Here is a 27,779-nt window from a genome sequence, read left to right as displayed (position 1 = left end):
ACAGAACAGTGATAAACATCTCAACTGTCCTTGATTACGGAGGATGTCTAGTCCAGAATGCTTTCATCATCATTAGTAATATGACAGGTCCACAAAAGAGTCTGAATACATTTGAAACAACTGTGTCTTTTGTTGCATCTTGATGCCATATTATCATTCATGATTTGACTGGCTAAAAATGTAATTGATACAACATGTTTGCAAACAAAGTATATATCAAAAATATATTTAAGTGTGTTATATGTGATTATATTTTTATATTTTTGTATTTTTAGATGCAGGTTTTTGGGGTTTTTTCGACAGCTGTCGTAAGCTTACTGAGTGTCAGGGCCGGCATGGTTTTAGTACATATTTAACTGTCCTTATGTGGCACACCACAAGAAAAAAAAAATAAAGCCAGGAAAAAAAAGACAAACATGTGCTTTCCAGGAAAAAAAATGAATAAACTGTCCAATTGCATTTGAGCAATGCATATGATGACAACAAGATGACTTCTAAGAGTAAGCTTATTTATCTGTCAAAATACTGTTTTAGATTTCAATTATTCTTCAGTTTTTGAATCTTTCTCAATCTGTAAAAACTCCTAATAAATTTGATCCATTTACTCATTTGTTTAAAAAGATCTATAATTAAAGAGAATAAATAAAAGAAATTGTTTTGTTTTGTTTTTAAAAAGTTTCAGTTGTACTGACAGATTGAAGCCTGAACTGTAATAAAGTTGTATCTCTGGTCTGTTGTGGCCAAGGAAAAGCTGAGTCAAAAGACAAAGCTCTCAATTTACTGGTCCTTCTACTCTCCAGCCCTCACCTATGGTCATGAGGTGTAGATCATGATCAACAGAATGCAATCCCAGCTTAAATAAACTCCCTCTATAGGGTGGCTGTGCTCAGCCTTAGAGATAAGATGAGAAGCTTTGTCATCCTGGGGGAAATCCTGCTCCTCCACATTGAAAGGAGTCAGCTGAGGTGGATCGTGTATCTATTTTAGATGCCTCTTGGGTTTTCGGGCATGCCCCACTAGGAGGAGACCCTGAACCTGCTGGTGGGATATGCTTCCTATCTGCCCTGAGAACACCTCAGAATCCCCCAGAAGGAGCTGGAGAGTCTCATTGTTGAGAAAGATGTCTAAGTTCCCCTCCTGGGCTTGTTACCCCAGCAAACATACCACAAACAAGTGGGAGAAGGTGAATGGATGGATGGATGGATGGATGGATGGATGGATGGATGGATGGGTGGATGGGTGGGTGGATGGGTGGATGGATGGGTGGATGGATGGATGGGTGGATGGGTGGATGGGTGGATGGATGGATGGGTGGATGGGTGGATGGATGGATGGGTGGATGGGTGGATGGGTGGATGGACGGATGTTTTATTGTAGATGATTAGCAGATTCATGTCAATGCAACACTAAAGACAAAAAAAACAAAGTTTACTGTGTTTTCACCTGTGAGAACTGAGTTTAACAGTGAAACTAAACAAGGCCGGAAGTTATTTGCCTCCCTTAACCTTGTCAGTTTGGCTGCCATTATATCATTTGTCTTCCTTTTTCATTGTTGTTGTTGTTGATCAGCACTCATTAGTCTTCATCTGTTTTTTTCTGAAGCAACCAATTAGATGTCAGCCAGAATTCCCTTTTGCTTTTGAGTGTCTGAGCTCAAGTGGACTGCTTCTGATGAGAAAGGAGGTTTATGGGGAAAAAAATAACTAATATTACATACCTGAATAAAAGATTAATTGCAAAGTCAGTGGTTCTTTAATTGTCTGAGATTCTTAAAGAGCTTCTGTTATTTCTTGTGAGCTAAAGTTTTTGTTTTTATGAACTGTAAAATGTCTGATTTGTTTATGAATTTACTGTATGACACAGGCTCAAACACATGTGGGTTCACAATGGAGCCAATAAGTTTTAAAAGTCTGATCTGATGTTTTTCATACCATCCAACTGCATAAACAATACAGAAGAATGTTATTCAATGCATGTCAACGCATGTCCTACTTGGCACAGCAGAAATTAACAGACTAATGAAAAACAAAACAAACACATTTTGTATTAGACTGAAGTAGAGAAAGCGTACTTATTCTGTCCTTTCTTCATTTTTAATCTATTTTCTATCTACTTGCATGACTTTAAAGTATAATCTAAAAAGCTCCTTTTCAGAAAATCTGGCATGGTTTTAACAAATGCAACCTTCGAGCTTTAAACAAAGTTTTCTAATTTAGTTATTTTTAATAGAAGGTGTTTTTTTTCTTAGTTAACTTACTAACTTCATTGTACTTGTGCTGCATGCCAGGAATTGAAACAAAAGTAGCACCTGGTGTTTGCAGCACATACTACAAAGGCACAGAAAACAGATCATTCATAGAATATAAGAGAAGAAACATCATTATATAAGATTCTACAACCAGTTGATTAATTTGTGACAAGATAGACTACTGAACTGGCATCCACCAAGAGCTTTTTCTTTTTATGTAAGGATTACCTTACCACTTTTAGCCAAAAACCATTGAGGAAATGATACAATGACATTTTGCAGAATCACTGAAAAAAACAGTTGATTTATCTGGTACTAAGCTCATCTCCGGAAGACTGTGGGCACATGTTCTGTCTCCACATAATCAAAGTAGGACATTGTCAGACCTCATTCTTCACAACTTAAAACAACATGGCTTCAAAGACACAGAGAGCTGATCATCAAAACAGGTTATCAAGACTGTACTGTGTCTGATTTTAGTGCCAAATATTCTGTAATTCTGTATAATTTAAAATGCATTCTACTAAAAATTTGAGCACATTTTTCATATTTAGCAGGTTTGCACGGTTTGTATTCATTTTTCTGTCACAAATATTACACTCATAGAAATGGCAAAAAAAAGTAAAGTTTAGGAATTTCCGTTTGCTAATCGATGACAATCAGGGCATCTCTTAAACTATAAAAATATATATCTCACTATATCAAACAGGAATGTTATTTGGAATAGTATTTCTAATTCAGAATATTCTGAAGACCTTTTTAAATGCACAATTGCGAGTTGTAAGAGATGGTGTTATAAATTAATTTTATATTAAAAATGTATCAGACTAAGCAAATATTTAAAGTATATAATTCTGTTTAATTTGTGATATATTGTCAGTAGTAGGAAGAACTTTATTTTATAAATTGACATTGCTTCTTGTCGTTGACACTAAATAAATGATTTTGAGCAGAGCTGTTGATGGTGCTGAATCCTAACTATCGGCTAACAAATAGGATGAGGGCAGGTTTTATTTGCAAAGTTAATTACTTTGAGTCATGTTCATTAACCTTTGAAAGTGAAGCACTGTTTGTTGGAATGTTCTATAATCAGTACCCAAAAAATGTTTTGCATTCTGAATGTGAATAAGTACACTTTCATGGTCTGACAATTTATTTGTAATTTACAAAAATCATCTGAAGCAATGTTAGGCATATATCACTGAAAAAATACATTGAAATGGATTGTCTGTTACCACCAACTCTGAGGGGATAATAAATATTTCTCTTTGAAAGTGATGATCTTTGAAATTGAAGCTTTTTTCCACTATAGTATTTTAAATAAATACGGGCTTTCCCCCTTCTCAGTGTGACACAAAACCTTATTTAAATTTAAACAACCTGAGACAGCTCAGAGAGAAGCTATTTGGTTTGAAGTGCAGTTTTAGGTGGGCATTCCTTTTTGTAAGTGCTTTGTGTCTAAAACCGATAATTCTCTGGTTTGTTTCATTTAGAAGCTGCAGAAGCCACATAATAGTTCAAGTGAAACAGTGTGCTTGACCTAAACTATTTCCTATTAAAAAGCTTTAATGCCTCATAAAGGTATTTACTTGTCCACAAGCACAGCAAAAAAAAAAAAAAAAATTAAATATATAAAAACCTTGAAATTTCTGTACCTTGAAAAGAATCAAGTAAGGAAAATCTGTGACAATCTCACAAGTGTCTACCAAACTGTGTTTATTTTTTTCATTCGCCAAGCTTTGTCTGGTCAGGTAGCTAATTAATTGTCTGCACAGAATTCACTCATTGTTCATACCTGCTTTAAGAACACAAAGGTTTTTTTTTGTTTGTTTTGTCTTGTTTTTGTTGATTGTGGGACCAAAGAAATAAACTCTGTATCCATGTGGAGATCATACAAAATTCACAATGAAAGAAAAGCCCACAGAAGCAAGATTTGAGCCATAAATTTCCTTTCTGTGAAGCTAAAGTGCTCATCATTGTGCAAGCACTTTCTGCAAAATATGTAATTTATTCACAACAATAAATCTATGGCTACATTCTGGATATACTACTTTCTAATTAGTTACATTCATATTCTAATGTTGTGTTTTAAATATGAATTTACAACATTTTTATAGAGAATTTTAATATAAAGTTTCTATATAGAATTTGATAGCCTTATTTTACAAAGCAATGAAAATCACAACTTCCTAGTGTAAAACTGCAATATTTGCAGCTTTTACAGGTAAAAGGCTGAAAAATAAAAAGCCTTGTTACTATTCAGACAAGAAACTTATCAGTATTACACAGAGAAAGAGAAATCTCAAACATCACAAACACACTTCTTTCTGCTTCTTATTTCATCAGTCAGTGAGAAGCAAGCATTTACTAACTTCCAAACAAACACTACCTAGGACTTCACTGAAAAATCACATTTATGCTGTAATCGCCAAGTGCTGTTAGGGTGTCACAAAAAAGGAACCTACACAGCATTAAAGCAAGTGAGTTTAATGTGGAGGCTGCTCAGTTTATATTCTCAAAGTCATATAATATATGCTTGCTGCATATATTTTTTTTCAGGTTTCAGATGAGGACTGCAACAAGATTTAGCAAGTAATACATTTGTGGGATACAAGAGTAATAAACTGCATGTGTAAAAAATTGCATGCTTAACAACAAAAAAATAAAACTAAAAAAACACATACCTACATTATGCTTTTGCATATTAAATAGAAATAACAGATCTCTCTTGACAGAATCTATTTGTAAAACTCTGCTTTGACTGTGCTGCTTAGTCAGCTATAGCTGAAAATAAATTTGCACAACATCACTGTTGAGTGCAGAAACCACTTAGTGAAGAAATATTTTGAAATAACCCTTATCAATTTAAACTGCGAAACCTTGACATCAGAGTAAGTCATTTATAATGTTTGAACTGTAAATCTTAGCTTTAAACACAACATGCAATAACTTAAAATGACACTTTCACGTTTCTGAATACAGCCGTATTAGAAAGGTTTAAACTTCTGTGACCATGAACACTTGTCATCAGTTAATCGGTATATCCTCCTGAGACCCAGAGAAAAAAAAGTTTTTGAATTTCAATTTTTTTTACACTACATGACTCTTTGGTGTGAAAAAACATCACTACAATTGAAAAAATTTCAAAACATGTTTTTATTTATTTTTTAGAGTATGTCCTTTGGAGAGGACATCGGGACTCTCTTGTGGCAAATATGAACACATTTCGAGGCATACATTTACCTCTGAACTCTGACAATCTTTAGTGCTGTAAATTTCAAATGGCTACACCATTCAAGCCAGTGGTTCAGATTTCCAGGGACCTCATTCAGCTTATCAAAAGCAAGCTGATTAGTGTAGTTTAATCAGGTGTGTTAGTTCTGTTTTGGTTTGTGGTAGTCCATAAAGCAGTTCTTCTTCTTTGAGATGCAGAGGTACATGTTGCATTTGATGCACTTTATGTAGGTTTTTCCAGTGCACCCTTCTGCTCTGCACCTGGAACTATTAGGATTGTCCATCATCTGTGGCAAATGGACAGCTCCATACTTTCTCACTTCCTTATCTGGCTGGGGCCTCCTTCTCTTCTGTGATGGAACGTACTCCTCATCATTCGACGCATCAGATTCAATTGGATTAGGTTGGCCTGACTGCCCCTGGGCAATCAGTTCCTCACCTAAGAGCAGTTTGAAGTCATGGTATTGGAGAGTTTTCTTCATAGGTCGTGCCAAAGCTTGGCTGTCTTCCTTATACTGTAACCAGGAGTTGGTGATAGCCAGATCGAAGAAGTGTAGGATTGTGCGTACAGTCCACTTCCTTGTGCGGTTAGCCATTCTATAAAAACTAAGCATTCTATCACACATATCAACCCCACCCATGTTGGTGTTGTACTCTGCCACCACTGCAGGTCTGGACACTTGAACATGCCTTTTGTCTTTCAGTGACCATCTGGTCCGGGTATCCTGGGGCTCTATTCCATGCACTGTTGATGCCATGAGTACAGGTTTATTGTCAACCCATTTTGTCACAGCCAGCTCAGGATGTTTCCTTGTCACCATTACAGAGGAGCCTCTTCCTTGTTTCAACAACTCTTTATCAGATGTAATGTTACAATCCTTTGGGAGTCTATTTTTCATCAATGTTCCACTTGCAGGCAGACCCATTTCTAGCAATTTATCCAGTAGTTTTATTGAGGTGAAATACCTAGACAGACAGACACAAACACAAAAAATAAAAAATAAGTGTCATTTGTTTACAGAGAATCATCATCAACAGCACCACAATTGACGTTTATACCTGTCAAAGTACAGGTGAGTTCCCCTGGGAATGGACTCAGTCAACCGAAGAACTGCATTTGCTCCTATTCCAAGTCCTGTGTCTCTGCCGACAAAGGTGTTTTTTCCTTGGTAGACTTCAAAATCCAATACAATTCCAGTTGGAGTAGCGAGAACAAACACCTTCAATCCGGTTGGATTTGGCTTGCCAGGAACGAATTGACGGACTGGACATCGACCAGTAAAGGGAATCATTTGTTCATCAATGGAAACATTTCCTGGCCTGGGTAGGTTTAGGCAACCTTGTTGCACCTTCTTCAAAAGTGGACTGACTCTCCAAAGCATATTGAGCTTCCTCTCTTCTTCAGTTACATCAAGATCATTAGTGATTTTCAAAGAACATCTGATCTTGAAAAAGCGATCCCTTGTCATCGACTCAGCAACTATTGGCACTCTTGTTTTTTTGGCCCAATACATTTTGATTTTTGGGTAACCAAGGCATGCCATGTACACTGAGACTCCAAACCAGGTCTTAATCTCCTCAGGTGTTGTATTCAGACTTGAGCCTGACACCTGAATCTGTCTCTGGTTTGTGCAAAAGGACATGTCCTCAAAAACTTTGTTGTCAATGTACTGCTCAAAGTATTTTGATGGTGGCCAGTCTACACGGTTTGGGGCAGTACAGACAACCTCTCCGGAGTCTTCCAGCACAGGCAGGAATCTTAAGAGACAGACAAATACATTAAATAATTATGTCCTCTAAAAGTGATAGTTCATCCAAAAAAATACTCTTATCTGTCTAAGCTTATCTACTCTTGTCTCAGAAGCCTACGTGTTAGTTTTGGTCCAAAGTGGGCGACGGGCCCGTGCATCCTCAACTTCACTCTCCTCTTCCTCACTTGATGCCTCATCCTCTGAACTCCCGACCTCAAAATCACCGTCAATCTGTCCCTCTTGGTCCTCCTCATCTGACAAATCTATGTCTGAGTCTCCATCAATAATCCTGTTTAGGATTTTCTCTGCCTCAGTCAGTGAGCTGATTTCTATTAAAACAGGTTAAAAAAATAAAAAGCAAATCCTGATGTCCTCTATGGAGGACACACATAAACAGGTTATGTTTTATCCCAACAAATAATTAAACTGCTCTGAAAATCCACCTAACTATTCCTTAGATGTTCATTTACTAGAAGCAATCTGAATATTAAACTCACAAAGCTCATAATTAGAAAATAATATACTTACCTTTCTTCTTTCGATAAAATGTGCTCACAGGGATGGCAGCCATTGTGAAGAATCAGAAAGAAAATTCCAGAAAAGCCCCACCCCCACACATGTCATATCATTGGAAAGCCCAGGATGTCCTCTCTAAGGACCAACAGGATTTAACACAGTGGCATGTATAGTTTCAGAGTTATGAACAAAAAACCTATGTACTCCACAGAGGACAAAAATGCATTGCTGGGTCTCAGGAGGATATGCTTTTAAATGTATCTCTAACCATAATCTTCCAAATAAATACTAGCCAAACACAATTACCAGTTGCTTTAGATCTATAACAAATGTTTTACTTCTAACAATTTGAAAGAGCTTTTCATCAGTGCACCACAATTTCATATGCATCAAGAACACATTTTTACTATTATTATTTTATTTTTACAAATGGCATCTTTATTAAACTGATTTATGTCCACATGCAACAGTGTGATACAATCATAGGTCACAATAAAAGGCATGCAAAGCATAATTTCATTATTTTTTAATTTATTTTTGGCTTTGTCAATCCATTTGTCCAGTCATTGTGGAGGTTATTCTCGCTCTGATCAAAGAGCATTTGGCTACAGGACAGTTTTTACCTGAGTCTGTGTTCAACTCATCTACATGTGCAAGCTACAAAAAAAGATGCTATCTGAAGAGGAAATGAAAGTCATCCTCACCTTTTACTAGCATTTCGAATAACGAGAGTGAGACCTCATCATTCATAATGACACTGATCATCTATAACAGTTTCAGATATGATAGAAAAAGCCAAGCTCATGAAAAAAAAAACTATTTTCCAATTCTGATTTCTATGGATCTACTGGCTTTAACCTTGAACAGAAACAGATAATAGGTTTGTCATTGGGGAGCTTCCACGTTCCCACATAAAGAACCTTTAAAAGAGATATATCCTCGGCCACATGCTGATGAAGCCTGCAGTGTTCGGGGATTATATCTCAATTCATTCTCATTTACCTTCCTGCAGGTCTCTAATTTGAATGACCCTGACAAGATCATTAAAGCAGAAGTTATCAACTCTGCCTGTAGATGAGATATGTCCTCGTGCACTGAAAATTGGTCACCTTTTTATTTTCACAGTTACCTGGTGTAATTTTCACAAACAGTGGGGCACACATGTCCTGTTTTTTACTTTGAAAGTTTTGTTTAAATCTTTTTTTTCATTTTAGTGGTGCAGTCTCCTTCCCGAGTGCATTGCTCCTCCTGGGCCTTTATATGTGAAGGAGTGTGAAGCATGTATGATTTTGGTGTGACTTAAAACATTATTTCCTTGTAAACTGTCCTCCCCACAGGTGTACCTCTCCATCCACTCATTTTCTGTACCTGCTTTTCCATCTACTGGAAGCTGATGTTAATGGGAGCTGGTGAATGTTAGACAGGGTACACTCTGGACAGATTACCAGTACATCTCAAGGTTCCTCTCTGTTGTTGAAGTTTGTCAAATTATTTGCTCACTATATGGTTTCAGTGGTTGCTTTTTAGTTTTATTTATTTATTTCATATGAGGCATTAGAGCCACTTGGATTAAAACCTGGAACCATCCGCCTGTGCGAAGGTCTTACTTATTTGTATATTTGTTTTTCCTGTCTTTTTCAACAACATATTTCAGTTTTTACATAGTAAAATGTCTTGAAATGTGAGATAATAGCAACTAACTATGAAGACCTTTCTAACTCAACCCTATTACAGTGATCATATATCACTCTGACAGTTGGTTTGTGATTAAAGAGTAATGGAAAAGTTATTAATCTTCTTTTAATTCCTCAATCATCTATCAACAAAGAGTTGTTTGAGATGAGAATTTTGCACCCTTGACGTAAGGTCACTGATTTTTGTATTTTCTAACATGAAGGTGGGATTGGATCTCTGAAGGCTGAGACAAACAGAAATGATTCACATTCCAGGACTAGTAAACAGATGCAGGTTGACCCACTGCATCTTTGCAGTTCAGAGTTTAAAAACGAAAACAATAAAACGTTAAAATAAGAAATGCCTTCTAGCATTAAGAAACAATGGAAGAATACACACATATATATATATATATATATATATATAATTAACGTAGTCAGTCACAATTGCTTTTTATAGATCAAATAGATTCTAAGGAAAAATAAAACTTGGAATAACTGTATTTTGCAGTTCTAAAACAAACACCTGATGCAGATTAAATCTGTTAATTAGTCTTCAGTTAAAGCAGAGCTCAAACTCTGGAGAGCTGTTGCACAAAGCAGATTGAGATAACTCACAACTCCAACACAAAAGGGTTTTAAAACTTATTCATAAGGTAAATCATAACAAAATTTTGCAAAAGATATTGGTTGTTCCCAGTCAGCTGTGTTTAAAATGTGGACCAAGTACAAACAAAATGGGAATATTGTAAAAGAGAAACATGTCGGTGCACCAAGGAAGACATGAAAGCATCAAAATAGAAAACCTAAAGCAATATGTCTTGAAAACAGAAAATGCACAACAAAACAAATATGTCTTCCTTGAAGGAAAGTTTTCCTGTCCTTTGCCCTATGGAAAGATGAATCATCATCTTGAAAAATGAAGTCATTATCACCAAAATTCCTTTCAGTTGATGGAATGAGAAAAATGTCCAAAATTTCAATGTAGACTTTGGCATTTGTTAAAGATGTAATGACTGTCATCTTTCCTGTGCCTTTACCTGACATGACACTTTCATCCAGCCAACCACAGTCCATAACTGTTTTTCTTTAGCCTATTGTCACCTTGTTGTTTTTTGTTCAGGTGTTAATGTTAATTCAGGTGTCTGTGATTTAGTTTTTATACAAAATTAAACAACTGAGAGATCAAATTATCCGGGAGTGCTGACTCATTAATATTTGCCAGGGGTTGAACAATGGCAGTGAGGGGTGATTGGTAAGTGGTTACAGATGAGCTAATTAAGTATTTTAAAACAAGTGAAGGTGGAATTAGAAATGAGGGCATGTGAGGACATCTGAAACAACATAACTAAAACTGAGTAACAAAAGAAGCTTGACCTACAGTAAAAGACAATAGCAATAAATAATTTAAGAAAAAAAGGAAGATTCAGTAGCTACTTTTTTTACATTGTAGATTTAATGTTTTATAAAAGATTAATATACAATAAAAGGTTAATAATAATAAAGTTATTCTCTTGAAGGCCATTGTTATGTTTTTGTTTTTCTTGTATCACATACTGTGTAAAATTTAGTTTTTATGATTGTTTGTGTGTTTATTAAACCAAATCTAAACCCAAGAAGTAACATGCAGTTTGGGCTCTCCAGAATGTTGATGAAGACAATGTTGCATCAACGGATCATGCAAAGTCTAGTGATGTTTTTAAAGCTATAACTTGCCCTGTGGATTTTTTTTCTTATCTGAATTCTTTGATTTGAAAAAAAAAATAAAAAACTAAGATGAGTTTTATAAAATAAAAGTCAGTTTTAAAAACCTCTGTGCACCCAACCAAGCAACCGTTTATGACTGCTGACTATTGGATTAATAATACATGTATATTGTAAAGAGGTCCTGACTTCTAATTATAAAAGACACATTAAGGCAACTTTACTTTATTATAAATTGATAGGGTATAATGATTTTTTTTTAAGCTTCAGAGGAGAGGAATCACATTTTACATTCTCTTAGATGTCTCGCCAAGCTGTTGGTAACCCTTCCAATTAGGTAAGTGTTTATGTGCTGGAGGTATTGCCAATTACCTCAGAGACAAAGCGCAAACATTAATAGAAGATCAACTGCAACCAAAAAGAAGTGACTAGAGTTGCAAACTCAAATAAAAACCCTTGTTTAAAGGGTCATGAAACAAAAAGGTAAGATCAATTGCTCTGTATCAATGAAAAAAAAAAAGTATAAATAAAATACTGAACAAGAATCATTATACATTTGTGATCTTAATGAATGTAACAGTAATTAACTTATGATGTCTCTCCTTGAATTGGCTTCTAATTAAAGATAAAATTAAAGATGAACCGTCTATCAAATCAACTCTGTTCAATCAACTAACCCCCAGGAGTCTGTGTTACTGGATAGAATGTGAGAGACTATGGTTTAACTGCAGTAATTAAGATATTATCTTGAAAGCACAACCCCAGGCTACATTTGCATGTTCTGTTGGAATAAGGTGCATAGTGCGTAAGTGGGAGTACTTGTTAGCATATCATCTACAAGATGGGGCAAGCAGCGACTGCAAAGTCTTTAAAGTTAAAAATAAACATGCTCTGATAAGCTGAGGCACGATGATACATGTAAAACATGAAAGATAATATATATATATATATATATATATATATATATATATATATATATATTTGCCAAATGTCCTATGTTCCTATTTTTTTAAAACATTGCTATTTTTTATTAATTCAAATCTTCAATTAAATGGTATTCTGTTTTTTATGTGTTTGTTTATGTGAGTAAATTGTGTGAGCCACAGTTTTTACATGGAGAAAAGGTCTGAGTAAACTGAAGCCTTCACATTCTACCTTTAAATAGCAAAATACTTGCAGAAATAAACAAACAAGAAAAATATGTAATGCAAAGTAGACATACCATCTTAACCAAATGCATGTATTTTATTTTAAAAGGTTATTAAACATGCAGTTTTGTAATACTGAATCGAATCCTATATGAAACAAACAAAAACAATGTTTAATGATTTTCTTTTGATTTGGTCAATTATCAGAAATAATCTCCAAACCAAATTCTATCTCTGTGTTGACAGGAGGATCGCAGAGAGAGTTTGTATTCACAAACACGATGCAATGATATATAAACAAGACCAAGAAATGTAAAAGAATAGAAATTATTCAACGACTGTGTGACAGATAGAGAAAGAGACTTGCAGTGTCTCATTTTCTCCAGTCTTCGCATTTGAATGGATCTATGCGGGTCATTGGTCTTGTTTCCTCCTGGCTCGCCTGTCGAGTTAGATATATGTAAACTGGCCTCGCCTGCGGCAGCCTTTAAAGTATATCAGTTTGTTGAAGAGTGAGAGCAGGCTGGGTGCAAGCCCTACTGAGTGAGCAGTAGTGGATGGGTGGGGGGGGGACATAGGGTTGTCGGGGTATTACATCCTGCAGATTGAGCACAGAGCCTCAGGTTCAAATCCCAGTGTCATGCTTGCCTTTTGACTCATGTGGACCTTTTCCAGTCACTGTTCTCTTGTTGATGAGGACATGTAGGTTTGTATTTTTGTAGGCAAATTTCAAATCTAAACTTAAACAACAGTTTTGACATTGGTATATCAGTGGGTTTATTCTCATCATACACATAGCTTTGACTGTAGTGTGATATCAAACATAAGTAAAAAAGCAGTTAATTACTAATGAAGCTGATGATAGTTAATGTTCACTCTCTGACATTGCTTTACTTGTGGGACTCAGTTGCTTGTGCAGTTGCAGGTAAGCAAGTGCACAAGCACTTCCACAGAGGAAGTTGTGTTTTTGGTTGAGTTTGTTTGTTTGTTTGTTTGTTTGTCTGTGTTAACAAGATCACGTAAAAATGAATGAACAGATTTGGATTAAATTTTCAGGAAATGTTGGGGTTATCAAAAAAAAACCCAATAAATTCAGTTTTGGTGGTGATCCAGATTATGTTCAGGATCACACTGTTTTTTGACCATGCTGTGGCCTTGGCTGAGGTTTGCATTCTCTGAGTGTTTCTAGTTTAAAATGTATTTTTTTTCTTAATTATTAGTATTTCTTGCCCTTTTTTAACTGTGAGGGTTTTCAGTTTTAATAGCAATGATATGGTGGTAGCAGGATTGGAGGGCTTAGCAAATGAAGTTCATGTTCATGCCAGGCATCTCCACAAACAAGACAAGGGGCAGTCAAGAAAGACCATAAGCCTGTATGACGAAGTTCAGATGGTTGGATCCAGACCCTGCAGTCACACATAGGCAAGCATTATTGGCTTGAATTTTTTAATGACAGACTTTGTAAGCCAATGAACGTCAATAAGCATTAAAATGGCATGTCCTTTTTGGTGAAACAAGCCCTTAAAATACCACATTTTTCTGGACTATTTGCATATAATGGAGGTGATAAAAAAATACAGAATAGATAAGGCTCTTACAAGGGTAGAAAGAAAAACAACAGTTTGAATTCTGGTAGCTAGACACACTGTTCTTTATGCGTTTTCACTTAAAAAGTATGCCAAATTTGCAACAACAAAAACAAGATCAGTTTTCAAGGGGTAAACTTGGTCACACTCCACAACTAACCCAATACTCGAAACAGCAATAGCAAAGTCCCACAATTGCATGTAAATTCAAGTGCTTCACAGCAGAAAATAATATTTGTACAACTCCGCCACATTACAAATACAATTCCAACCGTTTTTTCAACTGCCCTAAAAACTAAAACTGTAAAATTTTTGAAAGTCATAAACTGCATATGACCTTTGCACTTCCAACAGAGCTGAGTAAAGTTATGTGCCATTGTGTATCCACTCAGTGTGTGTCTGAGTGTATCATATGCACTGTAGTTTACTGCATGTCGGTGAATGTATCATTGAACCTTTGACCCTTCCAGCTTCAGAACTTGCTCTCTCTCAGCCTGACTGCTTCAATCCTCTAATTAGAATTGCTAGTCCTGACAGAAATCCTGTCAAAATCCGCCTGCTCACAAATGGCTCTTGCCTGTTTGTCAACCCTATTTCAGAAAAGTGTGAAAAACTGGATAGGTGACACATTCTCACGATCTCAGTCATCCCATCTTCTTTCTCTGTTTCCCTTCATGTGACTGTGAAGAAGAGTAGATATTAGGATGGACTTGACTACTTTTGGAGTTAGGTCAGCACTGCAATTAAATAAACAAAATGTGGGTTTTAAAGTGCCAAATTTGTCCTGTTTACAAAAGCATGATAAATTTTGTAAACCTTTGTTTGTGCTATGCTGAAAATTTAAAGTCGTTTATCTTTTGTGTTCTCCTCTCAAGTTGACAGATAACTTTGCCAAATTCCTTTTATAAGCTACACCATTTTTCAACATTACTGCAGTTACAAAAGAAAATGAATTTCTCTGTTCTTTTCATCTTTTATTATATGAAGAAGTAGCCCTAGGAAATAAAATGTTCTAAAGAAAGAAATATCTCCATGCTGAGATAGTAAATAGTATCATTCCATAGCTTTTTTTTCTACAATAGACAACTGTGGATACAATCAGCTATGCTTAAAAACTACTGGGATGTCAGTGAACCAGTAAAAGTTTCACTAAGATATATATATAAAAAAAAACAAGCTAACAAAAAACCCCTTGAATTAGTAAAGTCAGTCAAACATAAAAAAAGTTGCAGTTATCCTTCCTAAGTGATATGAGGAGAAAAATCACCATGCTTTGATTTAACTGGTGCCACTACTGTAGTCTTGATGATGAATCTAATTTTCATCCAGAGTTAACTAATCCATTCATGCTATGATGCTTCTGAGGCCACTGGAGAATGTCCTGACTGCTACAAGCAGATTCAGATTTCAGCTTCAGGTTCAGATTAATAGTCATTCAAACTTCACAATAAGGATTAAACCCAGATTTTTTGGCCTTGGTATAGCAGAATAAAATGGATATTACAACAACTATGTAGTTAAGTAAGATAAAATGAACAAAAACAAAAGGACACCAATATTGTCTTGTTCCAGACTAACTGAAAGTGTATGGAGCTAATGTTTCATTGCACACATGATGGTATGGTAGTTGGCACCTTTGCCTTAAAGCAACATCTCTAATTTAAACCTGGGCATGTGAGCAAGTTGTGTATGTAGTTTTTCTGCAACAGTTTATTTAATGTTTGCACTTTATTTAAATGTTTCAAAACTAGTGTGGTGTTGTAAAGAAACAAAATGACTACCAAAACTGTACAAGTTTTAACAGTAAAAAATAAACAAGGCTATTAAAATCTTAATGACTCCAAGGACTTCAACTGTGTACTTATTTATTTATTTATTTTGCATAAATAAGCAGTTATTAGTTTTGATATAAAACCTTTTGACTTAAGACAACTAATTGTTCTTGGTGATAGTACAAGTTACAGTTGACCTCCTACACAGTTCTTCCTAAACTGACCTTGTAAATTTCTTATGACAAGCCAGTTGGACACAAAAAGTATGAGAAATTAAATCAGGGTCAACATTTAACAAAGCATTTGTGAAGTGTTTCAGTGAAAAGATTTCATATATGCCCACATAACTCTGATAGCAGAATGTGAAAACTGAAGAACAAAGATGTACTTATATTTTTGTTCCAAGTGTATCTTGTTGTGTAACTGAAGATTTGCATTACACAGAAAATTTTTAGCTCTGTCTATTTTTATAAAGAGATTTTGTAAGAACCAGCCTCACTGACCTTTACTCAAATTCCCACCAGAACATTATAAGCAAACAGCTTTGCTGATGTAAAGGGGAGGTTTTCATAGTTCACTCAAGAACAGCAAGTCTCATGTGTAATTACATGCTATTGCCAAGAGAGAACAATATCCAGCAGTAATCAAAGTAGTCAGAAAACTTGCATTTGTATGTACAAAGGAACCCAAATGTGTTTTATGCATACAGAAAGAGTTTGAAAACCTCAAGGCCTCTGGTTCAGCTGGTACTCCCCTGGTTCACACTGCAGCATATGATTTAAGAGATATATGAACTTTCATTTGCACAAGTTATGATTTTACAATCTTACAATGTAGGAGTTTTGGTTAAACTTCTCAAGGCTCATTTTTAAACAGTATTTTGGACGTCTTTCTATTCTGGTTGCAGCATATATATATATATATATATATATATATATATATATATATATATATAATCCCAGGGTGCTGTGGTTGTACCTGTAATTGGCATGCATTTCTCATGAGGAAAATTGTGATTTTAAACATGCTTTCCATAAGGAAGAATTTTTTAATACTCTGGTTTTTAGCCAGTCGTGGGAATTCTGTTGCTTTTTTAGGATCCAAATCAAGTGGCTCAGCTCGCTAAAAATGCAAACTGTTTTGGCCCTGAAACAGCTTTTCACTTAATATTGCTTCTAGCTTATTTCTGCTCTTTCCTGGGGTATATCTCATTTGGCTCAGCTCACAAAAAAAAAAAAACAAAAAAAAAACAGCTGGCTCTTTCAGCTCCCAAATGGCTCCTCACAAGTACTACTAAATGAACAGTAGTTTGAGCAGATTCACCTCACCACCACTCCCCCAAAAAGGTGCAGCCCTCATTACTTTTATTGTTTTATCTGTGAGGTTTTAAGGACAATTGTAACACTACATTTTTTTTTGTTTGTTTTGTTAAAATAATGTAGGGTAAGATTCCAGTTATTGCTAAATCACAATCACGAATCATTCCCACATTGTTTTATTTCAACATCAACGTTGCAACCTACTGACTTAACAGTAGGTGACTAGAATGTCAGAATTCCAGTGGCTATGTTTGAAGCGTGGATTGAAAAACTGCTGGTTAGTTGCCTTCAATCTTATCCCCTATTTAGTTGTTTGTTTGTTTCTGCCTGTTCTTGCCTTTTGTGTGTGTGAGAGAGATAAGGCCACTCTTTTTTTTAAGTTTCAGTAATTCAAGGTAACAAAGATTATTACAGTTTAACTGTTATTGCAAAATTTGCTCTCTCACACACAAACACTAACGTGAGGAATTGCACGATCACTGTACAACAGAAAATAACTACATTCATCAGATACAGCAAGAAATACAAAGATCTTTATATGTATGAAGATATCTATCTTTAATAGGAAGGTAAAAGCATTTCACAGTTTTGAGTGTAAATAAAATATCAACAACTATCAAGCAAAATTGAAGGAGAATCTTTCTGCAAATAGCACATCATCATTTTTGTCTTGCTTGACAACTGTTTATTGTTGCTTCCGGCCAAGTGAAGGTTACCTGTGAGATCGCCTGGAAGACTTGTACTGCTGTGACGACACAAATTTGAAAGTAATCAATCAACCTTTGTGTTACAACACAAAGCCTGTCTTGAGGATTATTGAAATCTAACAATGATACTGTCCTTGCAGAGAGTGCCTTTTACTTTCCCCAATAGATATGTAAATATTTGTTTTTTTCCTGTCAAAAACATAAACTCTATTTTTCATAATTGTCATGTAAGAGGGCACCCTGATTACTGATTCTCATAGCTGCACCGCCTTGACATGCCTAAAACTTCAACAATTTTGTTGGAATATATATATATATATATATATATATATATTTTTTTTTTTTTTTTTTTGAGCCATGATGGAATTACAATTATACTAGTACCTCACTACTCCAGCACCTTATCTCACTCGGGTGCTTTTCATAATGTTTCATTGTTTCTTAGATAAGAATAAATAAATACATTGTGGTAAACCTGGTCAACTAGACTAAATTAATTGACAATCTTCAAAAATCTGCTACTGCTGCAGAATATGCTCACAGATGTGAGTTTTCTATACACAGTGTATATGGACAATTCCATATCATTCATCATTTGGCTACACTACTTAATAGCAAACATGACTTAATAGGTTTGGCAGAATTTTTGTCTGTAATGACTTTCAAAAATGTTTTCTGTTTGGTTTAGAGTTTTCACCTTTTTACCTCTGCTGGAGTAACTCTAAAAGTAAGTTCTAGGAGACACTGGTTTTTATTATCACAATCCAAAATAACATCTATTGAACCAAGAAGTTATTAAAAACAGATATTACTGGGAAGAGCTCAATTGCAACATGAGTACTTGTGTGTGTGTGCGTGTGTGTGTGTGTGTGTGTATTGAATCAAAATGGAAATGAAGAGTGATGACCTTCAATACTCTATCTGAATCAGCTGAGTCAAAGTAAGCCTGTGCTATTGTAGCCATGGTAGAAATCTCATTTCAGCAACAGTTTTTGTGTGTTCTGGTGCATAATTCAAACACAGAAGAAAGTGAACTGTTTACATTTTTCCACTTGAAAATTATGCACTTTTGATTTTGTGTCTGGATAATATTATTTTGACCGTGAATGGTGGGTGGCCATGGAATTCATTCAGACGTTTGTTCCAATTAATTTTAATATATGCTAGGAAGCAGGTGGAAGTAAACATGATTCCTTTCATTTTTATGTCACATCATGAAATCTGCTTGTTAAACTCTAAACTTCCCCTAATAAATCTTTCTGAGTTATAAGTCCCAAACTTTTTTTTATCTTTTTCAACAAATAAGAACCTTAAATAATTCTTCAGATAATGAAAAAAAATGAACAGTGAAAAAAAAATAAAGAAAGAAAGAAAACAAATGGTCCTCTTTTCCTTTTTTCATTTAAGCTAAATGTGCTTTTTTAGGTGAAAGTTTTTAACAACCAAACACAAACTGTAGCACAGTGAAACTTTTTCTTTTTACTTTATTAATGTTTTTTTTATTATTTTTACATTTTAAATGATCAGTTAGGTAATTGAAAATTGTAATTTCTTATAAAAAATCTAAATGAATGTCAAGTTTAAAAATAAATTGTGAAATATTACAAAAGCACCATTGTCACCTCATTTTCTATCATTTGCAGAGCTAAATGCAATTTCTATTTTTTTATTATTATTATTATTATTTTAGTAGCACTCTGCTGCAACATGAAGTGATGATTTCTGACACACCCATAAAATCCTCAAAATTCTCAACTCAGAAATTATCAAAAACTGTTCAGCTACCAAGAGCTTAAGTGTCTTTTGAGCTCAGGATGTCAGCACATAGATCAGTTTGAACACTGTAATTCACATGTCTAAAACACGATGAACACTTCATGGGAACAGTGTCTCTGACAACATCTTTGTTCACTTTTCATTAAAAACAAAAATCACAGCATAAACCTACACGCAGAAGCAAACTTTTTTATTATTAGTATTATTAAAAACTGCTCTGTAAAAACAAAATGAAAATAAAAATAAATCTGGAAGAACTTAGATACACCCCAACCTTCGCCCCGCCCATCCACCAGGTAGATTGCATAGATTAGAGTGTACCTTCAGTTTAATAAATTAATTACTGTTATTTAAAAATTCCATTGTATGACAGCATTCAGTTGGGTAAAATTTATGTCTTTTTGCTATACCCGCCTGAAATAAATCAAGGAGACCAGTCTATTCTCAGTCTGTCTGACTCCCTGCCAGTGTTCGGTGCTATTTATACTGCATCAATTAGTGAGCATATTTTATGGGCCATTTAAACTTGGCTCGAGTGGTTAAGATTATTACTAGTGGAGCTAACAGTATCTGCTCGAATGAGAAAGATCACCCCCCCACACACACCCTACACCCCCCACCCCCCACTCCCTCACCCCTGTCTGTATAAAGCTGCATGCCCTTCTCGACAAAAGCAGCTTGAGATTCAGTCATGGAGTGACATATTCACAAGTAGGCCAAGATGCCCCCCCTGTTTAAACAAGGGCACTTTGTTAATTGTGGAGCACAAAAAAACAGATTGGCTTTTGAATGGTGAGAAGGGTGGCATAATCAGGCAAATCAGAGGCTGAAGAACAGAGACGAGGGCCATTATGTTCTTTCAGTGCTGACACTTGAGAGAAAATGATAACTGGAGTGTTGATTGACAGGGTATCACACTCTTTGTTGCACTAGGAGATACATTCCTTTGCTAATGTGGACAAGAGGTAAAAAAAGGGGGTTGAGCCTAAAATTTTTATTTAAGACAAATTGATAGTTGCTGCTGACTACTCTGTCACACTCCACAATGATATTAACAGAGTTTAATTAATCAAAACTGTACTTTTTCTATTTTACCCCAACTTTTGATTTGTTGGAAATGAGAAGCACAGATTTTGGGTTGCAATGATTTTAGTATGTGCCTAAGACAATTATGTGCATGTCAAGAGTGCTGTATTACTACTCCAATAATGGTGTGTCCTCTTTCACAGCTACTGCGGTCATTCTCCATTGTGAGAATATTCTAGACAGAAGAAGTGTGGGTAAGAGAGATAACATTGAGGTCACCGCGAAGGCTGTCTTCACCAACCCAACTGCATTTGAAAGGAACTCCAGTATGTGGTCAAAAGATGCCTTGAGAAATGCATAGTTATTTTTATAAATTCTTGAATAATGGAAGTCAGAAAAGCATTACTGCAATGTGGTTTCTAATTTAAAAAATAACTTTAATGAAAAATAATAGTAATCATTCAAAATGCAATTCCATATTCATACAACAGTAGATTATTGTATTCCAGCTGCATCCCCTTTCCTAATTTAGCAAGATGAAATACTATTAAATCAATACAAATTGCAAACTCTATTGTGTCAAACATTATGCAAATAATACAAGAGGGAAATAGAGCAATGGAATCTCAAGTCATTTCACTTTAGAGAAAGCAAAAATCAATAGCAATATAGGCAACTAGCTTGGAGCTATGGCAAAGATAGCAATTATATTCTTTTCATGATCAATTCTTCTCACTTGAACAAAATGTGTTTGTCATTTAAATATAAATTAAAGACATAGGGATCTGATTAGAGTCTTCTGTGCAATTCTTTAGCTTCAAACATTTTGGACAGAGGAAGAGCTGCAAATGGCATTCTCTTATCTGACACAGTGTTGACAAGAAAAGACGTTTGTGCAGCTATCAATAAACCTGTGTCACTCAGTTCTAGGAAATGCCTCTTCAACAACACAGACCAGAAGTGCGAGACAGAGCAGTAATTTATCCTAGTCAAGCAGCCTAGGTGGCTGTTTCTCATTAAGAAAACTATGCTTGGGTTCACTACATACAAGGATGAGGGAGCATTCAATGAAGACATTACGCAGGGTCAAACTCTACAGCTCTGAGACTTAGAGTAAAAACATGAAATGAAAATTGATGTAGGATAAAGTGATAAGATTGGGTCAGACACTGCTGTGAACTGCTTTGAATGTTCCTCTTGTTTTTGTTTTTCTTTGTAAACACTCAATACGTTTGTCAGAATATGTATTTATTTCACTTGCTGGAAACAAGTTTGTTTCATATTTATTTACAAAAGTATTTCCAAGCAAGTAACATTTTTATTTTCCCCATGTTGCTAATATAAGCTTCTGAAGTCTAACAGATCAGCTTGCTCAACTAGTCTTTTGAACACAGATTTCCTGAAATCAAATGTTTGAAATATTGACAAATGCATAATGGCACCTCTGCAGTAACAGGGTTGCCATGTATCAAAAAAAAAAAATATATAAAATAAAAAAAAGCATGTCATGTCCTCATATGAATGAACAATGCATAGTCTGTGACTGATATCATTTGACAAATAAGATGCCTAATTTGATAAACTTTGAATTTTAAGTTTTGAATCAACCTTTCTTATAATAATGTGTGTCTTCTGACAAAATTCTGTCTATTGGCAATATCTCAAACGAATGTTTAAGTTAGCAACGATTCTTAGATCCTGCATGAAAATGAGCTCTCTGGGTACGGTATAGAAGTTCTTTAGGTCAGTGTAATCTAAGCTGCTCATTACGCGATATGATTACAACTTTCAATAAAAAGTCACACATCACTTCACTTGATGTCTAAAAGAAATTATACAATAATGAGCATGAGCTTAAAATAATCATGTGGAGGACCGAAGTTCTAGGCAATTATAAGCATGTATCAAACCTTTTGTTATTTTTTTAAGCAGAAAACAAAATGTTTTTTTTTTTGTCTTTGCTTTTTCATTAAAAAAACAAACAAAAAACTTTTTATTAAGTTTCAACATTATTCACAGCAAAGACACTGCTCTCGCAAAGATAATGACTTGAGAAAGAGAACTGGTGCCAATTTGACACAGTGAACAATGATATGATTTCAAACCACCACGCCAAATTAGATTGGCATCTCTGATTCTGTATTCTATATTTGTTGAGCAGGAATGAGAAGGACCCAAAAGCAGGACAAGAATGCCACAGTCAGGCAGATGATGTGAAGGTGTCAAGGAGAACTACTATCAAAACCAAACGGAAAAAAATAACACTTAAAACTACTGGAAAAACAAAACTTCAAGACAGGCTGGGTAATTATCACGAGCCAGCAAAGAACACAAAAACAGTTATGTTGATTTTACATAAAGTTGTGTGTTTATATTGAGCCATATGGTTGAGTGAAATCAGCTGTTTGAGTTGTCTAACTGCCTTCTTGTCAGAAATAAGTTAATTTCTGATTTTATAGAACTAATAAAAAAGTAAGAAAAGTTTGGTACCAAAAAGAAGTGTTTATTTAGTACACTGTCAGTAATGATTGGTACTTGGCACTTTTGAAACAATTAAGAAGATACTGTCAGCAAAGTTTGCATTCATATACCTGTATAATCACTGCCAAAAAAACTCCTCATTCTTTTTCTTTCAATAGCCTCAATTGTTTTTAATGCATTTTATTGCACTTTCTAAAAGAAATCCATTAAAAGATTGAAATGTGGCAAAAAAATGGCTCCGCTAGACTTTAACAAATAATATAAAAGCAAGCGAATTAGTCCATAACAGCAGTGTCTCCTGGCATTTCTTTAAATTGCTTTAAATTGCTTGCTTGTTTTTGTATGTGTAAGTTGCTTATACTTTAGGACTTGCCTACATTACAAATGTATTGCTGTTGAATGGTCTTTTGCAAACTCCTAAATAATCTGCTACTTGAATTTTGAGCCCAACTTCCTTTAGAGCTTCTGTGAAATGTTTTTTTTAATTATTTGATAGCTACAGTGACTTATTTAATTGATCCTATGTGCCAATTCAGTCAGCTAAGCTCATTCAGTCATTTCTCTCGTACTGCACAAAAAAAATAAAAACCTACCAACACCCACAAACATCTGTCACTTGTCTGCAAAAGATAAGTGTATGAATGGAATTCAGTCCTGCATCAAAATGACTGCTGCAGTCCTGGTATTTTTGGCTGCGCCTCTGATTGGCAGAGATGTTAACAGAACACCCAAGTGGACAAATTACATTTGGCTTGGTCTACTGCGCTTAGGGCTGCAAAAATTAGCACAACTGACTTTTTCATTTGTTAACACATGTTGACCGATCATAGCCTCTCATTTAGAGGCTCTAACTAAGCTTATAAACAAAAAGAAATGCTATGAATTGAGTGTGTGGGGAAAGACACCTTTCTTATTGAGGGAAGAAAAACAAACTCCTTCTAAAACGATTTCATTGCATTATTTTTAGAAGATTTGAAAAGACAGGATAGCCATATATTTTAAGTATAAAATATGATTTAAACAGTCTTCTGAATTTATATTATCTTGGTTTCTGTAGTGTAATGTGTGTGCATATATACAATATATCAATGTGGAAACTGGGAAAGATGTATATATGTTAAAGAGTTTGTTTCTTTTGCAGGATTAGTGCATTGTAACATAACGACTCTAATAGGTCTGCTGTTACTTGTATAATGCATAAAAGCTGAAAAAAGACTGTCATTTTCTTAAGGGTACTGTAACTCAGTTTATTATTGATTTATTATTATTGATCCTAGGTCTGAGGCACAGTTGTAATGTTGCCATATCTGCCAGGACAATAACAGTGTTTTATTTATTTATTTGTATATGTGTGTGTGTGTGTGCATGTTGAACAAAGATGTGTCATTTGAAGTGCAATAATGAAAGGACAATTCAATACAAATCTTATTATTTCCTTTGAACCAGTTAATGAAAAACTGCTGACCGCGGGTATTCTTTATATTTTTTCCGTATTAATTATGCATTCATAAGTTCAATGTTCTTGACTAAAGGTTATGACGAAAACACATTTTTAAAATAAATTGAAAATATGCAACTAAACCAAATATTTTTATCCTTGCACAAGCTGCTGTGTTGTTGCATTTGTCAATTGTCTTTGGTGCACACAACAAATACAACAGCTTTTTGTGACTACAAACATCCCTAGGCCACAGGGTCACTTTGCAAAGAGTCATAAACAAAATCAAGCAACTATGTTGAACAATGTACAGATGTGCATAAGACCATGTTTTAGTTTAGCATACTTCATCCCAACCTTTAATATTATATGGAAACAATAGCATGAAGAAGCATCCAGGCCTCTGACAGAAGAAATTGTACTGTTATTGCTATGTGACCTGTGCCACTCAGTCAAGATGCACTCATCCACTACACATTGGATGTTTTCACCTCAGTGGTCCCCCAGCACAGACAGGAATGATCAATAAGGCTCTCTTTTCTGCTTCACTTCACAAATGTTTCTCCTGCAGCTCTGAAATAGTCTGACATGCATAGGCGTTGGGGTAAACAAACTTGGAACGACAGAGGTAAGTTTAAAAGGCCCAACAGGAGGCATTAAAGATATATGTTGATATATGTTTTTTTTTTTTCTTTCTTCTTTATTTTTAAGTTTTACTTTGCCTTGTCTTTATCTTTAAACCCTGTTTTCATTCTGTATTGATCTGTGGAGCTGCGCACATCTTAAAGTTTTTTTTTTGTTTGTTTTTTTATTATTCCTTTAACATCACTAGACTATTGGGGGTCTGCTCTTTCCATGTCAACTTTTTTTTTTCATCTATATGCACCAATGCCTCACAGTGTAGTTTTTAGACTATTTCTTGGTGAAAAGCTGTTATCTAAATTTACATCACCTTGTTTAAGTGCTTTTATTTGCTTGAAGTATAGAATGTGCTCACAGCCTGATTATGTAATTATTTTAGAGATGCGTATAAATGAATTCATGAACTAAGTATGTATTTTTTAGTGATTTTTAACTAAGCAATGATTCTTTTAACCAGCAAATGTAATGTGAACACATTAACATACCTCTGACTTTAAATGATGATATAAAAGTTTTTGTTATTTTTTTTCATTCAAATGTGTTTAAAAAATACAGACTTACTTTTATGTTTCAGAGTGCAATATAAGTTTTTTTTTTGATTTGTTTTTAGTAAAACAGTATTTGAGTTTTTTTTTTTTATTGAAATATGTTTTTAAAAACCAAAAAGATTGTTTCTTTTTAAGGTAGACACAAAACAGTCTTAAGTGAAACCAACCCAAACTTCCCACAACACAGGTGAGTCAGTCACTGACTCACAGGTGACCTTGATGACGCTCAGAGAGTGAATGTTCCAACATCTTTTTAGCTTGGAAACGTAAGTTTAAACTGAAGAACCTTTTGAAAGAAAAGTGACTTTCAAAGACACTAATCCTTTTTTCGAACTGATAGTAGTCTTTCCTTCGTTTACTGTTATCATTGTGTTGTTTGTCACACAGTATAGATGATAATTAATCTATGATTATGTCATTGATTTTTTATTAGTCATTAAAATGTTACTATTTAAAAAAAACAGCAAATGATCAAGACTGTTTTGTTATATATAAAACATATATAAATATATATGGAGAGAAACTGCTCCTGTCATGATCGAATTGAGTTCTTTGGAAGAAAAGAAAAATCAATATTACACGTGACTGCCCCCCTGTTTTGCCATCTCGCTGCCCCTAATTTACCCCTCTTTTTTGGGGGGCTCCATTTAAAATAATAATAATTTTTAAAAAAAATTAATGAAGAATTAAAAAAATGCAGAGCTTACTTTTTCTTTCTCCACAAAGTCCACAAAAGCTGTCCTTTCGATCTCCACGGGCTGACCCTGCCTGTCATACAGCGCCAGGACGAAATGGAAAAAATTGGATTTTCTGAGGTTGGAAGGGGGCTGCTTTTCATAATGTGCCCGTGCCAAGCCGACACCGCTGCGGGGAGAAAACAAGAGAGCATCTCGGTTAAACACCGGACACCGGGGCTGTGTGTGCGCGCCTCTCCGAGCGTGTGTGTGTGTGTGTGTGTGGAAGCGTGTGTGTGTGTGTGTGTGTGGCTGTCGGAGAGAGGGGGAATACTGCTATAGATGATGGGAGACATTGAAGATGCAGAAGCACGCTTTGAGCGCGCGGAGGGGAGAGATTTCTTGATTTGTCACAATAATGGCTAATCTGTTGTAATGAAAGAAGGGGGGAGAAAGAAGGAAAAGAAAAAAAAAGCCGAAGGGGGGCATTTTATTGGGAGACCGTAATTGATACAGAGTATTCAGGGGATTGAAGGGGTCGATATGATGAGGAGGGAAAATTATCAGATGCGTTCTTGCTTTTTTTTTTTTCTTATAATTATTATTTGTTGTTTGTTTTTTTTTTGTTTTTATTTTGTTTTTTTGGCATGCATACCTTTGGGCGGCTGTGTTTGCGTCCACCACCCCAGCTGTGTGCATCCAGGAGCGGACCGAGTTCAGTCCACCCAGCGGTTCCTCCTTCATCGTCGTCCCACCCCGCGGTATAGTTTCCTGAATCCCAAACATTTAGGACAATTTGTGTTTGGGAGGGGGAAAGAAGAAGAAGAAGAAGAAAAAAAAAGAAAAGAAAAAAAAAAAAAAAAGAAACAGGAGCCTCCTGTGAAATTAGGGAAATAAACGTCCAAGCGCGTTATCCTTCAGGGTTTGCGTTTCTTTCTCTCTTTTTTTAAATTTTCGCAGGATGAGCAGCCGAGTCACTTGCAAAAGGGAAAACCCGGTCCACAGGTCTTGCCTCCCTCTTCAGTCCGTCCGATGTGAACAATTCTCAAAGTGCTGTACTTAGTTAGAGCCGTATCCACAGACTGGAAAAGTGAATTGTTCAATAGACAAGATTTTTTTTTTGGTTGCTATTGTTCCTCTCTTCTCCCTTGTTTTCTCTCCTTTTTTCTTTTTTTTTTAGTGTGTGCTATTCAGAGAAAAATCGATGGCAGTTGTTTGTGTTTGTGGGTGATGCTGCTCTCAAAGTGCCCACATCCCTGAAGCACCGCATCCAAAACCTTCAGGACTTCTTGTTGAATGCGAAGGAAGGAAGGAGGTAANGGGGGTGGGGGGGGGGTTATTACCAGTACCAAATGTGTCATTTATTTTATTTTTCTTTTACTGTTTTCTCTTGTTGACCTTTTTGTAAATGATTCTTTTTTATAAGATATTCTGCTCTCTGTCTGAATAATAATTGTCCAAGATCAAATAAAGATAAAATGTAATTTGTCAGAAAATTACTCCATAGATGTTCCTGCTGAAAAACACTCTCTGATA

General features: G+C 35.2%; 2 protein-coding genes across 3 annotated transcripts; both read right to left on the bottom strand.

Annotated features, from left to right (window-relative positions):
* Positions 1-5,386: 5,386 nt before the first annotated feature.
* LOC108231524 (piggyBac transposable element-derived protein 3-like) lies at positions 5,387-7,989 on the bottom strand. 2 transcript variants are annotated; one of them, XM_037975039.1, is made up of 3 exons: positions 7,352-7,989; positions 6,542-7,240; positions 5,387-6,448 (listed from the first exon to the last, which is right to left on the bottom strand). In XM_037975039.1, the coding sequence occupies exons 2-3, from the start codon at positions 7,123-7,125 to the stop codon at positions 5,623-5,625; spliced, it is 1,410 nt and encodes a 469-aa protein (XP_037830967.1). In that variant the 5' UTR covers positions 7,126-7,240; positions 7,352-7,989; the 3' UTR covers positions 5,387-5,622. The 2 variants fall into 2 exon arrangements, with proteins under 2 accessions (XP_037830967.1, XP_024860035.1); XM_025004267.1 differs by having other exon boundaries at positions 7,762-7,989.
* Positions 7,990-26,133: 18,144 nt separating this feature from the next.
* Positions 26,134-27,556, bottom strand: LOC108231566 (transcription factor COE3). Its single transcript, XM_017408654.2, has 2 exons — positions 26,899-27,556; positions 26,134-26,433 (listed from the first exon to the last, which is right to left on the bottom strand). The coding sequence occupies exons 1-2, from the start codon at positions 27,027-27,029 to the stop codon at positions 26,256-26,258; spliced, it is 309 nt and encodes a 102-aa protein (XP_017264143.1). The 5' UTR covers positions 27,030-27,556; the 3' UTR covers positions 26,134-26,255.
* Positions 27,557-27,779: the final 223 nt, after the last annotated feature.

This window comes from Kryptolebias marmoratus, linkage group LG4 (genome assembly GCF_001649575.2).
Source record: "Kryptolebias marmoratus isolate JLee-2015 linkage group LG4, ASM164957v2, whole genome shotgun sequence".
NCBI lineage: Eukaryota > Metazoa > Chordata > Actinopteri > Cyprinodontiformes > Rivulidae > Kryptolebias > Kryptolebias marmoratus.
Note: the sequence above shows the minus strand (reverse complement) of the source record. Positions and strands in the feature narration are given on the sequence as shown.

What these genes read in the sequence shown, in the direction of transcription:
- LOC108231566 (XM_017408654.2), bottom strand. Translation starts at nt 27,029, where the DNA reads ATGTTTGGGATTCAGGAAACTATACCGCGGGGTGGGACGACGATGAAG. An exon ending in GCAAACACAGCCGCCCAAAG is followed by an intron (nt 26,434 to 26,898) that starts GTATGCATGCCA and finishes TTCTCCCCGCAG; the next exon opens with CGGTGTCGGCTTGGCACGGG.
- LOC108231524 (XM_037975039.1), bottom strand. Translation starts at nt 7,125, where the DNA reads ATGTCCTTTTGCACAAACCAGAGACAGATTCAGGTGTCAGGCTCAAGT. An exon ending in ACTCACCTGTACTTTGACAG is followed by an intron (nt 6,449 to 6,541) that starts GTATAAACGTCA and finishes CTGTCTGTCTAG; the next exon opens with GTATTTCACCTCAATAAAAC.